At 40.4% G+C, this 16,905-nt stretch overlaps 1 protein-coding gene across 6 annotated transcripts in view; it reads right to left on the reverse strand.

The window, feature by feature from the left end:
* Positions 1–16,905, reverse strand: part of LRP8 (LDL receptor related protein 8) — a 167,750-nt gene that overhangs the window by 36,126 nt on the left and 114,719 nt on the right. For all 6 annotated transcript variants that reach the window (XM_072041415.1, XM_072041414.1, XM_038182606.2 and 3 more), the window contains 1 exon segment: positions 3,647–3,775. In XM_072041415.1, the coding sequence (XP_071897516.1) occupies positions 3,647–3,775 (129 nt within the window).

Below are 16,905 nucleotides of genomic sequence, written 5' to 3' on the forward strand. Positions count from 1 at the left end.
CACAGAAATCAGAAAGGGGAAGCCAGTACCTTCAGGCCAGCAAATTCAGGACTGTGCTTACATTATAAACTGCTGATATCTGTACTAGAGAAGCAAACCTGACTTAAGACTACAACACACTTAGTATTGTAAAGACACAGATTACTTCTGCTCCACAGAACCAAAAAATGAGTTTATTTTGGTTTTATGTACTCTGTGATTTTGAAAAAGGTAGGTATTTGCATTTTCAACAATTGTTTGTGCACTGAACATTAGTAGTGGACTTAAAGCCTGCTGCTCAGCTTGCTGGAAGTAAGTTACTTAGGCCGACAGGCACTTAGCTAACTACATGCGAGGATTACTACCCACAGCTAATCCCTGGTGCAATTACAACCTGTGCAGACACAAATCTGGATGCCTAATTACTGATGCTTTATCCACTGCAGGTTAAATAATACACTTTCCATTGTTTCCTCGGTGGAAGTTTGGGGAGAAATTTTTCCTTATTTGTGGGTTAACAACATATCTGTGCCCAGGTAAGTCCAGAGCTTCCTAATTAAGCAGCTGAACCTCTTGTCTAATGGAGGTGCTGCAAGAACAGCATACAAGACTGCAAGTTCTTTCCTTTCTTGAAGAAAAGTTATCCTAAGCTCTGCAGTGACAAATCCACTTCAGATCACACAGGGTGCCAGGCAAAACAGCTGGTCTTCAGCAGTGACCGCTAGAAAAGGAGAGGGCTGTAGGACACCAGTCTGTTTTCCATTCATGCGAGATAATCCACCAAAGATGTGGCCAATACAAAGCTTAAAGGAGATTGCATGTGCAAACTCTCAACACAGAAATTGCCATGAGCACAAATAAATTGCCTTCTAAACATTTGTCCTGAAAAACGTGTTGTCTGCGGACAAGTTTGTCAGCTCTATGAGAGCTGCAGCCTTAGCTATGACATGGTGCTCTGCGCTGAGGGGCTGCAGCTGACAGCCAGTGGTGAAGTTTCATTTAAAATGAAAACAAAAAAGTGAATGCAGAGGAGAAAAGAAAAAAAAAAAAAAAAGAGGTCTGAACCTAGGAACAGGTTTTATTTTGAATCGTGATCTTGTCTGCTACTGAGATAAGAGAAAACGGATAAAGAAGGATTCTATATGGAAAAGAAATGGGAATGTTCACAGAGTATCAGTAGATAGGCTTAGTCAGGTTTTATCAGATTTGGACAAAAGGGAGGATAGCTATCAATCCTCCACAAGCTCTTGGAGTTTAAACAGCTAACTCATTTATTCTCATCCGTGATGGAAACACCTTAATTTGACAAGCAACCTCATCAAAAATGCTCCCACTCCAGCTATTCAAGAGTATCTCCTGTTTCCCTCTCAAAGTCAATTTAATGCCTCTGAAAGGTGCTGAGCTGACAGATCTCAGGACTGAAAGCCTCTGATGTTTTTTACCACCCCAGAAAGCTCAAAGTTTACTTGTCAATGCCCTTCTTCCTCACCGCTGGCTAGAGAAGAGCCCATCCCACATTCAGACTCAGCAGCGACTCCCCAACAGTGACTGCCAATTTGTACCCACTGAGGTGGCACCAATGTGGGGACGACACTCAACCAGAAGGAGCTAGATGATAATCAGTAATTCATTTCACATGAGTTACCCAACAACCATCAGAAGATGGTAATTTGTCCTTGGATTAAATTTCCATTTTAAGAACCTAAATGTGCACTAAAAATATGGCACATAAGCAAGGCTAGAGATGCTGAAACATCGAGAAGGGAAACACTCAGCTATTTCTAAATCCATTAATAGCATCATCATGCTGAAATTATGTGGCGTTCAGAACATATCTAAATTCATTTTGGGGGTTACCTCAGAGCCTTAAAAAAAAAGTTCAAAGCAAGCAATTTCTAATAAAGTATTATTATAAATAAAAAACTCCATGAGATGACAACTGCTAATGTGAGCAGCAGCATTAAATTAGTCGAGGCAGCCACCAGTGTAAAGTTGTTTTAACTTCACTAACTCATAGTGGGAAAAGAATAATTTTTTTTTTTTTTTTACAATTCTCTTCTGAACTTGCCTTTAATCCAATTTAATGAAAAAAATAAAAAAAAGCATATGCCATATACAGAACTATAAGAGTTTCATACTGAAAGCTGAAAAAGACTTTAAAACTGCCAAAATATCAGTAGCTTAAAGGACAAAGGACCAGGGCCCATTACCAACTTACCACATCATCATAATTAATAAATTAGGAATGGTTTGTGCACAAGCACTTAATTCCACATGAAACAGGACTCAATGTAAGGCAACCTATTTCTTTTCCTTGCAAGCCAACCCAACCGGAACTATGCTGCACAAACTCAGAGAAAGCCCAGAGCTCATCCCACACAAAGCAGCCTGTTACCATCACTCCTGGACCTCTGAGTCAGTGCAATATGGAATGGAGATGCTTTGGAAAAGTTTCTCTCTAATCGGTATTTCATCAAATTAGTGAGTCACGTTGAACCTTCATACTGAGCTTTGTTACACAACTTCAATGAAAAGACAATGTGGATTATGAACTGGGTAGGTGTAAAACCCCAAAATTGAGTTTTCAAATTAAGAAACATTAGTGTGTGTTTACATGCACTCATTCAGCCCTTTCACCAGTAATCTGCAAGTAAAAATAATATTTCTGATATCACCTGAAATGACTGGAACACTGACAGAGGGTTGAAGGTAATCACACAGAACAAGAGACAAATTCTTAGTAGCCTGGGACCATTTGCACTTAATAGCAACAAATAATTTAATAACAACATATAACTCTAATAACACAGTTATATGAGAGCAATAATAGAAATGTGATTTCACTTCTGAACAGTAGTGGTAAGACTATTCCCTAAGTTCCAGTGGTTTGTATAAAAAGAAAGTTGGAAAACCATGAAAACCATTTGGGATATCAAAGGGAGCCACAAAAATGAGTCAAGCATTCATTCAAAAGAAAATACTTGACAACAAGAAGCATAAAGAATTAAATATGTTTAGTCTATCAAAAAGACAGTTTGAGAAATGACTTGATTACACAGTGTAGGAGTTTTCACAGAAGGAAAACACTGTTAAAGAGCTCTTTCATGCAGCAGAAAAAGGGCTAATAAAAGGCAATGGCCATTTAGGGACTGAATTTACAACTGTTACAGTAAACAGTATATCATTCTCTCTATGTCCAGTGAAATCAACAAGCTATTTATAAAGAAACGTCCAGGCCTATCCATTATATCCCAGCAGAAGCTAACCTAGCCCACAGGGATATATTCTGCAGGAGGAAAGAGGGGGCAGTAAGCCGCTGAGCTATTGGAGAACAAGGTTTGAACATTGGTATTGAAATCTTTAGCACAGCACCTGGTATTAAGCCCTTATAATCATATTCTAAACTGACTATATTCTACTAGAGCATTAAAAGAATAGTTAATTCTCACTAGAGTTCTCTTCACATTCTCTAGCCAGCTCCAACCGGAGAATCTGTCTTTCCTCACTTTTTCTAAAATCCACTACTTAGCATTGCAAATGTAGAATGAATGAATTTTGTTGGCAGGAAAAGTCATCCTTTTACATGTAATTTGTAATAGTCACTCTAGAACTTTTATAGTCCTAAGGGGAGATGTTGCATATGTATTAATGTATTACTCCAACTCACCAGGAGTGCAACCAGCCTCATCAATGCCACTTTCACAGTCCTTCTGCCCATCACATCTCCAGGACGACGGGATACATTTGTTGCTTGAGTCTCCACAGCTAATTTTTTCAGCTGGGCATACTTGTTTGGCTAGAAAAAAATAAAGAAAGAAAAAAACACAAGTTTAACATATTTCTAGATATTGCTAACATTGTTTGCACTTTTTTAAAGTTATGTTGATTTTGTATGGCTTAGTCCTGAGAAAACTTGCCATGAAATCTCAACTCAACTGTGATTTTGAGGTATGGCTGCTTAGATCTCCTGTACATGTTCCCCAGGAGAGACCACAATACTTTTACATGCAAAAAAAGAAAAGAAAAAAGACACTGTTTATATCAAGAACCCCATAATCCCTTAACTTTAAACTCAAAGGAATCGAGGGAAGTGGAACAGAACTTAGATTCACATACAACTAGCATTTCGTTGCAGACAGGCTCTTGTTTCTGGCCATCTCAGTGACCTGGTGTTACAATAAACCAAGCATAGGCCCCACTGTTCTTTACATGCTCTTGTAGCCTGGTTGTCCATTCCTACTTTCTCCTTACCATCTCAGTCTGTGCATGGCCTGGAAGCGCTCAGCTTTATGCTGAGGCTTTGCTCTCCACAATGTGCTGCTGCCTCTTGAATCAGGTCTCCTTGCAAAACTATTCTGCATTGCAAAAATTCCTCTTTTTTTCATACTTGTGTAAAGAGCAACGTATCTACATTTATTGTGACAAGGCTGCTCAAATGTGTAATGTTCCACTGTTTCAACAATTGTTTAGTATTCTGGAACCACCACCCAGTTGGACAGGATTTGCTTACTAAACAGACCAATTCATCTGTTCAAAAAGTTACACATTTTCAAATGGCATTTCCATTGGTATTAATGAGGATAATGCTACGTATGGCTGCAGGTCTTCTGAAAAGGGAGGAACCTCAATTCTGAAATAAAAACTAAAAAAATCTTTCACCTTACTCTGCCCTGGTAAAGAAATTTATGCAAAGTCTGTCTGCTTCCCAAGTACTGAGCAAGAGAGGATGAAAATTATACCTCTCCATTTCCACCTGCAGAAGAAGGCCTTAGAGGGCTCTTTTACAGCCCCAAAGCATCAATCAGCCACTTAGAAGGAAATGTCATTTAATCCCAGGATTTCTCCATCTTCTCATCACATTGAAGCACTTTTACAAGCAGTTTCTAGAAGCTGTGGGCAACCAATACATCAGGAAAAATTAGGTCCTGCCACAGACAAACAGTTAATAGCAGACGTAATGAAGTTTTATAACCCTGGGGCGAGAAAGCATTTTTGTTGAAATTTGCTCACTACAGACCTAAGTAACATTTAGGAACATTTCATAATCTAAAGGCAGGGAGTGGGGTCAGGGAATCCTACTTAGGCTTTTTAATTATTATTTTACCGGCAGGCCAGTAATAAAAATCACCTGACACAGGAAGGGCTCTCCAGCAACAAGGCACTGGGATCAACACCTCTGCCAGCTCAGAGCTGTGTGCTGCCACCGGCAGGGACAGCTGTGCCACCGCATCCCATGCTTTCCCCTCAGCCCTGCTCTCCCCTCTAAGCATGACTGCAAGACCACTTGGAGGTGCCAAACACTTCTGTCCTTCCACAGAAGTCAGACAGCACTTCTGAAAACCAGGTCACTCGCGAATTGCACAAAATGGTGTAAAACCAGAGGCTTGTCCTCACCCTTCAGGAAGCTGACTTTACCTCATCAAGATAGGGCTGTTCTGGACACCATCCGCAGAGCTGCATGCCGGGGCCCACCTCCCTTCTTTAACACATCCAAATAACTCATGGAAAGAGAAGGAAAAACAAACTCTGTGGCAGCTCGTTGGTAAGCAGAAGCCACCTCAAACAAGAGAAAGGGGAGCTAAAATCAGTCTGTTTGGCCCACAGCCCCTCAAGCACAGAGGGCTCCCACCCCAAGCATACCGCTTCTGCTGCTGATACCCAGCACTCGCATGGGCACTTACAAGTCTGATGAATGCCACTTGGAAAAATAAAATTATACAGCCAAGTCAATACAACTTTTTGACCTTCACACAGAGCCAGATAATGACCAAAGACAGCACGCCAGCAGGTCAGGCCTTGTGGTTGCCAGGGAGGGAAGGCGGCAGAGGCCTCACCTCACCTCACGGCTAATGGCGGCACCGCTGAGGGGAGCTCTGAGGAGAGGACAGCAACTGAGGGGAAAGGGAGAGGGAGGGCCACAGGCTGCACGTCTGTGAGGCAGCACAAGAGGCCTGGGCAGTGAGAGTGGCACAAGGCCTGGCTGTGGGGAAAATCTGAGATAAAAGTAACTTTCTTTCCCAGATTTATCATTCCAAATGAATTGCCATGGTTTTGCACTTCAAAAGTTTGTCTCTTCACTGCATTTGTGTAGTGCATTTGAGAGCGAGGTTTGTATTTGACTAGCATACCGGGAGAAATGGGACACCAAAAAAGTCATGACAGCATTTGTTAATCAGGTTATTGGTCTCCACCTCAAAAAACCGTTCTAGCTCTTCTTGTTCAGACTACAGTCATGGAAAGGAATTGTGTTTTGATGACAAGCAGGACCATCTTCTTCATGCTCATAGTAACTCTCTGTTGAGAAAGCACTAGCAGATAACAGAGAGAGGACCCTACATAAAACTCAAAGCAAGATTCTGAGGAAAATCCTTCTGCATTATTTCAGCAAGGTTGTTATTTTCACCTAGAGATACTGCAGAAGTGCAAGTGGACTCAATGTCATTGCTTGTGCTATGTAACAGGCTTTTAGTAGCTGCAATCCAGACTTATATTTCTGTTGTGCATGCCGCTAACACAAACGCAGACCTTTTGGGCTTACGTGACCAAAATATTTACTTCCTCCTTTCTTCACCCACACAGAAAGGAAAGGGTTAGCGCTGTACGTGAGAGTGAATGGTCTTACCCTGGATATTGACTGGACTAATTCGAGTTATAGCAAGGTCTGCCTTTTCAGAAAAGCACCATTAAACAGCTTGGTTGAAATGTCAGACACATCAACACCAATTTATCACAATGAACTGCAAATGCCAAGGATGGACAACAATGGTTTATTTATAAGGAGACAAGAGCAAAGAAGACAAGAAGGTTCCATTTACTCACTACCGCCAATGGCACATTCTTCTTTTTCTTTACATGAGGCTACAAAGTCTTTCACAGGACCACAGAGCCTAACTGGCGCCCCACTGTTTGCTTCCTCTTGTGCCACTGCTGTGCTTTTCAGGCTCCGGACATCATGTATATTCAAGAAAGCCCAAGAAAACAGAATTGATTTACTTTTAGAAGACCATTTGTCAGGTTCTCACCAAACAGGTACTCTAAGAGCATACACAAAATGTAATTAAACAGCTTCTACTGGTGGGAAACCCACAAGACTTTTCATCAACAGACTGAACAGAACCCCCTTTGTGGAAATACATCGTTTTACAGGTCTGAAGAGTTTCTCTACCTCTATTGAAATAACTTCCCATCCTTTCCAGACTGCCTCCTTAAATTTTCCAAGGTTCTTCAGAAATAAAAATAAAAATAATTAAAAATCCAAACAAGCTAAAACTTCATTTTGCAACAGAGAAAATACTATCCTAAAGTGGTTTAATTCATCTTGGACAAGCCAATGAGTTGTTCCTTCACAACTTCCACTGCTATACTTACTATGGACCTTAAAATTCCTGTCTAACTCCCCATCACCTTCAAGAATGGTTTGGTTGTTCTTTGTTAAAAGAAGATTTTTTTTATTATTATTTTATTTTTCAACAAGAACTTCCCTCCTTGAATACTGTCCTTAAATCTTCTTTTGTCATAGCTGGCATTCCTGTCTCAGAGATATACCAAGAACAAAATATATGTTCATATGTGCCTGTGTACAGAACTAGTACCTCCATTTTCTCACACAAGACAAGCATAACTGTTAAATGAACAACAGTTCAGAAGAGAGGAAGGGAGTTTTGGTAAATTCAATACTCAGAGTTCTCAATTCCTGCAGATTTACAGTTCAAACAACAAAAAAATTTCAGTCACAAGTTTGCATGTATATTGTGTAATATATATATACACATACATACATATATATGAATGTATATTCCAGTCTACACTCATTACTGACTTGCATCTGATACATCCCCAGTGAAGTTTTTGGGATGCATAATAAACATTTCAGAATCCATCTTGTGAATTAAATTACTATCACAGCTGAAGGTACGTGCATTTAGTCTGCAGTGGTATTTTCTTTCCCTCGCCTTTTCTTCCATCTTAATGTGGAAGCTAGGAAAAGAGCTTTCTACTCCATTTGCCCACACCTTCCCTCTAGCCCAGAACAGGTTGCTGTTTCCTTCGTTTACTTCACTTAACCCTACAAGACATCAGATTTTCTGCTAAAGAGTGTTATATAAACATATGTGTTATATTTAGTTATTCTCCCTTATCCCCTCCAAACCCAAACCAAACCATATCAAACAAGATCCCAGTTTATAGTGAGAAGGGCTTGCATGGGGGCAGCAACATCTGTGAAGGATACGTCTTGGGAATTTCTTTGGCACTGGTGCACAAAGCACATTGTGACTGCATAATATAAATTACTATGAGCAACTCAAAAGACAAATTAGGAAAGACTAGCAAGAAAACGTAAATAGAAGGGTCATGAAATCATATTGTAAATGGCCTTAACAGTTGAATCAACTGATAAAAAGTTAGATTCTGTGGTCTCATTTGTTTGACAGTAATTTCTGTTCAGAAGTTCCCAGAGAAATGGATTTAATTCCATTGCATTGAATAGTACAGCCCTTACAACAGCATGGGTTAGGAGTCTTCAACAATCACACGACTCCTGCTCTACCTAGAGATGGGAGGGATAAAATAGGCTTAGTGTACAAAGGGTTCAGCATGTTTAGAATAGATAGCGTGTACCTTGCTCCGACTATCATCTATCAGAGTGAAATAATCAGGAATTTAAAATCCCAGGATTAATCCTAATTGCTGAAACAGATTGACTGCCAAAATAAAAGCGAGGTGGCTTTTACAGGACAAGCATGTTTCACATAAATGCTGCAAACAACCTCAAGGAAGAAAGTTATTCTCAAGGGTAGTGCCCTGAGAATAGTTTTAATAGGTTATAAAACAATTTATTTATGCACAGCCTAATGAGGTGAGATATTTGTACAGTGGGCTGAAAAGACAAATGACATCAGGTTTTATAGTAACAAATAAGCAAGTTTCAAGTCCTGGGACTAAAGTCATCTGCATGGCTCATGAAGGTTTCTTTACCAAAGTTCAGAGCTATCTTGGCACACTCGTGGTTTGTTTTTAAACCTGTCCAGGGATGTCTACTTAGAAAACTTGAGCCTGGATGTAGACAGCCTTTAAAATTTATCATGATCCACTGTGTTCCCCCATGATTAGTGATGCATGATGCTTTCAAGGCAATTCTGATTCAGGAAAGCCGTAGGAGAATAAAATACTCAAAGGTAACAGCTGACCTAGCACACAGACCGGTAGCAACGTAGCTGGGAATCAGTGAAGTTCAAACACAGACATGCTATGGGAAGAAAGAAGAGCGTCAAGGAAGAAATGAGAGTCAGGAGGTTAAGGCAGCACAAGCTAGGCATGAATGGAAGTCAGCTAATTAACCCTGAGAAATGCAACTTTTGAAAGGAAAACTTGTTCACTGCCCTAGATCAGAGATTCCAAAGCCTGGTAGGCAAACAGATTTTTGAACAACTTTCAAACTTTCTCACGCAGCCCCACAGCTGACAAATCGATGCATTTAGCTGCTGAATACGGCTCTCTGGGCCCACGATGGCCTTGAGAAGCAAAGGTGAGCAGCGGGGGAACAACTGCTTTAGCCTTCCTCCAGCAACATGTGACTTACTGCAAGTCTTTTGTCATCTATTCAGGTGGCAGTGTCAGTGTCAGCTGTGGGTAGAAGCAGCACAGCCTAATTTCTGTTACCTGGGTGTCCCATGGGCACACCAGACCCAACTCTGAAGCCTTGATTTGTGAAGCCTATCCCTCGTGACTTGACTTAGAAGAGACTGCGGGAAGAGATGTTCTCTACAGAAACATTGTCAATACCTATATTCTCCCCATCCATAGCAATACTTCTTTATTTGTAGGCTTTAGGTTTAAATACATTGCAGCTTTATTAACATCAACCTTCCTCACTAAAGATTCAGTGACAAAATCATCCAGATTGCAGCACACAATAAATCAATCATACTTCCCTGTGCGTTTTGTAACTCAGCAGAGTCTGAAAGCATCTTGGAACCATTTCTGTACAGATAATTTTAGACAAGAGATGCATTTACTTTTTATTGAATCAAATGTTATTTGACCATTTTTGGTTTACTGATACAAATGATAAGGAGTTTTCTAACCTCCCTCCAACTCTGTGGCACTGTGATCCTGGACTGTTAAAGAAAAACTAGCACTAAGCCTACCAGCAACACCTTGGTCACTGCTCCATTTTTTAGACAAGTTGTTGAGCACAGCTCCAGGAGCTAAGAAGGCTGAGAGGCTGAATGCTAAAAAACTACTGATAATCACTGATATATTTTTATTCCCATATATTAATTTCTAGACTTCCCCATAATATACATACCAAAGTGCTCCGGTCCTATTACAGCAAAGCCAGAAGCAAATTCCAGAAGAAGGCTTATTCCACACACATTCTGGCACATTTAAGCTCTTGCCTTCCTCACTTCTGAACCCAAGTAATGCTCAACTCTAAACCAGGCTTGTAAGCACAATTTAAATAATAGTCCATCAGAATACGTCAAACCATTAATAAAAAACAGGTACTAGGTATTTATCTTAAATTGAAGACAGGAACAAATCGTATTAGAATGTTTTGAAAGTACTTCTAAAAATCCCTTAAGTTGGAGAAATGCTGAACAGCACAGACTGTGGATTTGAAAGTGCTGAACAGATTAATGTGGGTATGCACAACGATGCTGGAATGAACCTGCTGGCCAGCTAGCTTTATAAAAGGAGTGTAATGGGAACAAAAAAATATGAAAAAAGCTCCAATGATCCTCACAGTAAGCAGCTATGTATTGTGTGCACCCATTTAGCAACACATATACCAAGAATTATGTGGCAAAAGTTTACATTCCCAGTTCTTCCAAGCAAACCCCACTGACTTACACTGGGGCAGCAGGAGATCACTTAATCTGTAAACAAAAATGTAAAATAATCTGTGTAATCTGGCAGATAATATATACGTGAACTGTATTATGTACACCTTCCTGTGGCAGTGTCCGTCTCTTGCTCTTATCACTTAAGCAATAACAAGGAAATTGTCAGATATACTATGTCAGATATTTAGGGTAGTAAAGATAAGGATAGTTTGGTATCTGATGAACTCCTAATGAATAAACTGTTAATTGTGTAACCTTCCTTCAGTACAGCAAGTCTTCTGCTCATCAAGGGCATGGATTAAACAGCTTCTCTGCTCTAGAGCATCCTTATAATTAATAATATATTCTTCCCACTTCTAAATATAACCTATAATGAGATGCTTTAAAGAATCCAAGCTGCACCTTTCACCAAGAACGTTTGATCAGAGGAAAACGAGCCAGAGTTTGCTCAGACAGGGGAGCCTGCTTTTACCGTGCCTGTCTGCTTCCCCGTCCTGGTGGGCCCAATCCTGACAGGCAGAGAGCCTGCTTCAGGCACAACCTGCAGAACCTGCTGATGGCAGAAAACACCTTCCCCTATCTACAGCAGTTTCCTTCCATCTCTGGGGATATTTTGTGCTGATTAAAGGTGCACAGAAGTATCATTACATATTAGATAATTGCTCTTCATCAAGCAGGAGTTAAGTCCATGAGAACACTGCCATCAATCTGCCTATCAGGCAGGAAGCTGACAAACTGCAAAATCTCACCAGTTATGTCTTTCATCCATGTGAAGTGTTTCCTTTCAGAGTTTTTTTTTGTGGTTTCCATTCCATTGGTCCTGCTTGTCCATAATCTCTCCCTCATGAACTTTAAGATATATATATATATAAAAATATATATATATATTTTTTTTTTTTAAGTGGCTAATTTGGTAGACTCCCTTGTAAGCAGACAGAGATGCTTCCTGTCTTTCAGAGTTATTATGCACACTTAAGAGAAGGAACTGTTCAGAGTACAAGGCTGGACTAGCAGAGAGCGTGGGGTCTGCAAGCAGCACTGCTGCAGCAGGCTGTGGGGAGGGACAGGAGTGAGAAGCCAGGTCTCAGCCTGCTGAAAAACAAAAAGCAAACAACAACAAAAACCACCAAAACACCTTCTTAGGGATGCAGAGTTAGCTACAGCTCAAATCAGTTGCCTGAAACTGTCCTGGGTAGACATGGTGGGCAGAAAAAACACATTTTATTAATACTTTTAAAAATGTACATTCTGACGCACTTTTTCTCGACGCACTTTTTCTCCTCTTTTGTTATTGACACCAATTTTTATGATAACTAAAGCTGATATCCTGTCTTACATCCTTTTTGGACTTTTTTAAAGATGTTAAACACAAGGACAGATCTAGGCAGTGCCACATACAAGCTCTGCCTGACTGAGGGTCCCGTCACAGCATCTTTTGACTGCCTCTGGTGATCTACAAATGATGTGGCTGGGGAGGAGGAAGGAGGGTGGCTCTCCCCTACCCATGAACAAACTATTTTCCCTTAAATGAAGGAGGCTATTTTTGCCCTGAAAAATCCTTCCCAGTGATCTGGATGCCCAGAGAATTCCCAGATGGACTAACTGCCGGTGGGAGAGCTTACTGCAGCCTGCAGCATCTGGGCCAAATGCCTTGATGCATAAATTGTGCAGCTTTGCTGAAGTCTGTCCGCACCAGCTGAGACAAATTCCCATGTTTAAAAGCTATGAGACCATTAAAACCAGCCAAATGCGCAGCAAAAGTTTGTCATTTCTACATCAACAGGTAGATGATCTGGTTAAGACAGGTATCTATTTTGATTTAAAGACTGCAATTGATAAAGATTTCTGGACAAGTGAACCACTGGTGGTAACAAATTTGCTTTTCATATGGTTAAGAATTCCTCATAATCCTTAACGTACCTGACCAGAAACTTTTCATGCATACTTCCAGGTTTCCTTATTCAAGGCCTTTTATTATCTGAATACCCCTCGTACCTAGATGGTAATAATTTCAACTTTTGATATTTTTTCTTATGCTGTTTTTCTATGGAAACAAGGTTTATACGCTAAACAAACAAAATCTAGCTCATGAAACTTTTTGTTAAGCCTGCGAGATTGTATTCTCCTTAATTGCAAGAATCTGACCCACATACCAGGGAGGGTAAAAGCTCACAGAAATGTAGTATAGGATACGGGGTCTTAAAGGGTTGGTTATTTGGCATTTTAACCTTTTCAGCAGGAAGACTTTCTTTCTAACCTAGCATATTTAAAAGTGGAAGAACAGAACTTTGAGACAAGATTCTGTCATCTGTATGTAGGTAAGATTGCATTTGGTCTAAAATAAGTAATTTTTATGCATTTCAAGTTGACAGCACACCTCATTTCCTATGCAGGTCAGATATAATTTCCTTTCCAGCCACTTAAGACTTGAGGGAGTCTGATGTCAGAACTTTAAACAGCTTACTGCACTCACGGTGCCTAACCTTTCCAGAACCTCCTCGAACAACGAGACAGAGCTGTCTTTATGTAGGTTTCCCACCTGCCAACTGCAGGAGAGAAGACAAGCAGAACTCATGGGGAGAGGATCTAACAGCGTAAGAGCTTTGCTGGAAGCCCCAAAGCCCAGCATCACATTAACAACAAGAACAAGAAGCCTCTGTCCCTGCCTGCTAGCATCGGGGGTACAGGATGACAGGCAAGCCTGTGTGCACCTTCCACTCGTCAGCCTACGCCGTGCAGAAAGGTCAGCTATACCGCCGTGAGTCAGCTCCTCTGCAGCACGGGCATCTGTGCCACCTTCCCTGAAGAAAACAGATGCCAGGCTGCTAATCTGCTTTTACGAGAGGGAAAGGACAGCTTGGCAGATATTTTGATCCGTGTCACAGTTACAGCCTAAGCCTGGAACAACACACACTTCTGATGATCCCAGGCTGGAGTTAATAACGAAGGCTGAGCTGAATCTGTACACCCTCCAAAATGTACAGGAAAAATCTCTTACATGCTCCTAAAATGTAACCAGAAATATGAAAACTTTCTGAAAACCTAAAGAATTTTTCATCTTGTTGGGGGGAAAAAAACAAAACAAAACAACAACAACAACCCAAGAGTAGACATGGGAAATCAGCAAAATCCAGTACCTATTTCTTACTGTTTGCAATAACCCCAATATCCTGACTGACTGTGCCTTGGGAAGTGTGCTCAAATCGACATTCAAGCGTATTACCTGACTGCATCAGTCTCTTGACATCAGGTACTTCAGTGAAGGTAACACTGAGGGCACACAGAAAAGTAAGACCAGCCTAGAAGTTGTCCCAGCACTGTGATTCCAGCACTGTTTCGAAGCAGTGTTTATTGTTCATAAACCAGGATATTTAATAAACCAGGATATATGGAAAATCACGTGCAAATTTTGAGAGCATATTCACAATGAGGATACAAAGTGCTCTTGGTGACATTAAATTAACAGAACCAGACTTGCTCTGCCCAGCCTCATTAGTGAATATGCCCAGTTCACAGCATGGTTTTACTCTGCGGCACGTATATACCATGCCACATGCAAGAGCTCCAGGCCTAGCACGTGATTTTTAAGAGACAGAGTTGTGCACCCATACTTTGTATGTCACCCATGGCTGCCGTAATTGTGCATCACATCGTCACACTGAAGAGCTGCACGCTACTGATATTCCTTTTTCTCCTTCTCAAACCTCTCCTTCATCTCCATCCAGTCCGTTTGATCTCGAAGGATCTCTGGGAAATTGGGCAATTACAGCATGGAGAAAGTCTGCACATGTGCGGGTTTGAACTATCAACACTTTCTCTTTGGCTCAGTAGGAGAGAAAATGTGTCTTGGAAGCCAGAAACATCAGCCCTACTTCTCATAATATTTGATGAGCAGACAGGGATGTATTCATTCCTTCTGGGACATATGTTACACAACAGCTTCCACTGGAAGCTGTTTTACACTCTTTGGAAGAAAACACTTCTTCCAAGCCAGGAACATAGGAGATAAATGAAAAAATCCAAGTGAAAAGGAGGAATGTGCAGAAACGTTGTTAGGCTATGAAAAAGAAAGAACTTATCCCACAATCGTGAAGTTCCTGATTTTCCAAAATCATTGCATATACTTCTCCCAGGAACCTGAATCCCTTTATGATTATTTTTATATTTGTTGTGCACAATGTTAGAGATCTCTATTTATTACATATAAGAAGGATTGCTTCCTTTTATCTTTATTTTTTAGGTTTACTTTAGCCTTTTCTAAACATTATTTTATAGCTTCAAGCTACCTCAAATATTTTCATAGTGGTCACCTCCCCGGTATTTAGAAATCACCACAAATAACTCCTCACAGCTTCTTATAATATGTGTAAAGAGAAAAGTACTTTGATTTATGTTACTAAATGCAGTCTAAATGCTTTCTCCTGAAGATAGCGTTTAAAAATGACAAATGTTTTATAACAGATTATGGAAATATAAAGGGCTCCCATCTCATAAACAAAATTACACACATGGAAAGTCCTTGCTCACTGGTCTATGGAAGGAAATCATAACACAGAACTTAGACGTGTACATAAAAGTTGGTAGACATAAACACAACACAGTGGCCACTACTACGTAAAAGAGTCTTGCATGTTAGCACTCAGAACTGGGGCTGGAATTCAGGCCACCTGCAATATGAAACCACCAGTAAGTACTGTTCGGATCAGTTACTTTTTCTATTTTTCATTACAAGTATCCTTTAAAAGGATAAATATGCATTTCAAATAAAACAAGGTGTGTTGTTTATACGAGCAAAATTTGGCAATGAAGTAAGGAAAAGGAAGAACAATCACAATTCTGCTTTTTCCTCAGAATTCTGACACACAAACATTTCTCCTGAAAATGCCACAGCCGAGATTACTGGCTCATGAAAAGTAGCAAGAAATAGTTCACAATGCAGTAAAGAAAGGAGTGAAACCCAGTACTGGGACAACGTCACACTGCTATTCCAGAATGATGGGCTAACCTGTAGACAACCCAAATATCCATCCTGACAATCCAACAGCAGCTGTAGGTAGCAGCAGTGACCTTTAAACTCCAGAACAATGATGTTCATCCACAGCATGGATTAGAACAGCAAGATGCAAAATCTGAGAGCACATATGGAAAGGATGCTCTGTGCCTCAAGGCTACACAGATTCAAAACTTTTTTTTTTTTAAACTCTCACACTGCTGGATTTGAAGAAGTAGCTAAAGCTCAATTCTTGTCAGAGCCTGTGCACCTCACTGCCCTTACTAAACTACTGATGCATGTACACATGATATTAAAGCATGGACAGGACCAGATGCCTCCCTTCCCAGTAGCACTACAGAAGTCTGCAAAAGAAATGGCTTTCCAGAAGCCATTAATTTAGGGTACTCAGCTCAGAAGAAACCGTCTACCTTTAAGCCTTCATAAAAGGTAGATTTAAAAATTGCTAATCTTTTCCAGAAATCTTGGCCCAGAACCTGTACAGATATTTCCTTGTGCACTTCTGAAAGCCTAGGGTGTACTCCTTTCCTTCACCCCGTAGAAAATGGTAAATTAAGAAAATATTTCATTAAAGAATTATGGAAAAAATTATGTAAGGGATAGCGAAAGAGAAATGTAAAATTTTAAATGTCCTTATGTTGTCAAATTCTACTGAGTTATTAATAAATCTGTCAAGAAATTAGACCAAGAAGAGTACCTAAATTAAGAGCTTTTAATCCCAATGGTAAAATCCAACCACAATTCATAGCCCTACTATTAACTTGTGTCTATCAAAGAGCAGCATAATCAGCAGACTTAACTCTAACCACCTAGTAAGATACGGTGGCACCGATGTGAGCAGTTTGGAGAAAATCACAGCACTCTGTCTTTGTAGATGGTGACACTTTGAACCACTTCACTCACCTGCAGTCCCCTTGCATCTCAGCAATGTCATGCAAGCCCCCTGAGAAACATGTACCAATACCCCTATTTTGTATTGCTACCTTAGCGTGTAAAGCAGAAGAGCCATACTCTGCCATTGGCACCAGAGTTGTGTTTCTCCCTTCCTTTCACCCTCCTACCCTCAGC

Source organism: Anas platyrhynchos, chromosome 8 (assembly GCF_047663525.1).
Source record: "Anas platyrhynchos isolate ZD024472 breed Pekin duck chromosome 8, IASCAAS_PekinDuck_T2T, whole genome shotgun sequence".
Taxonomy (NCBI): domain Eukaryota; kingdom Metazoa; phylum Chordata; class Aves; order Anseriformes; family Anatidae; genus Anas; species Anas platyrhynchos.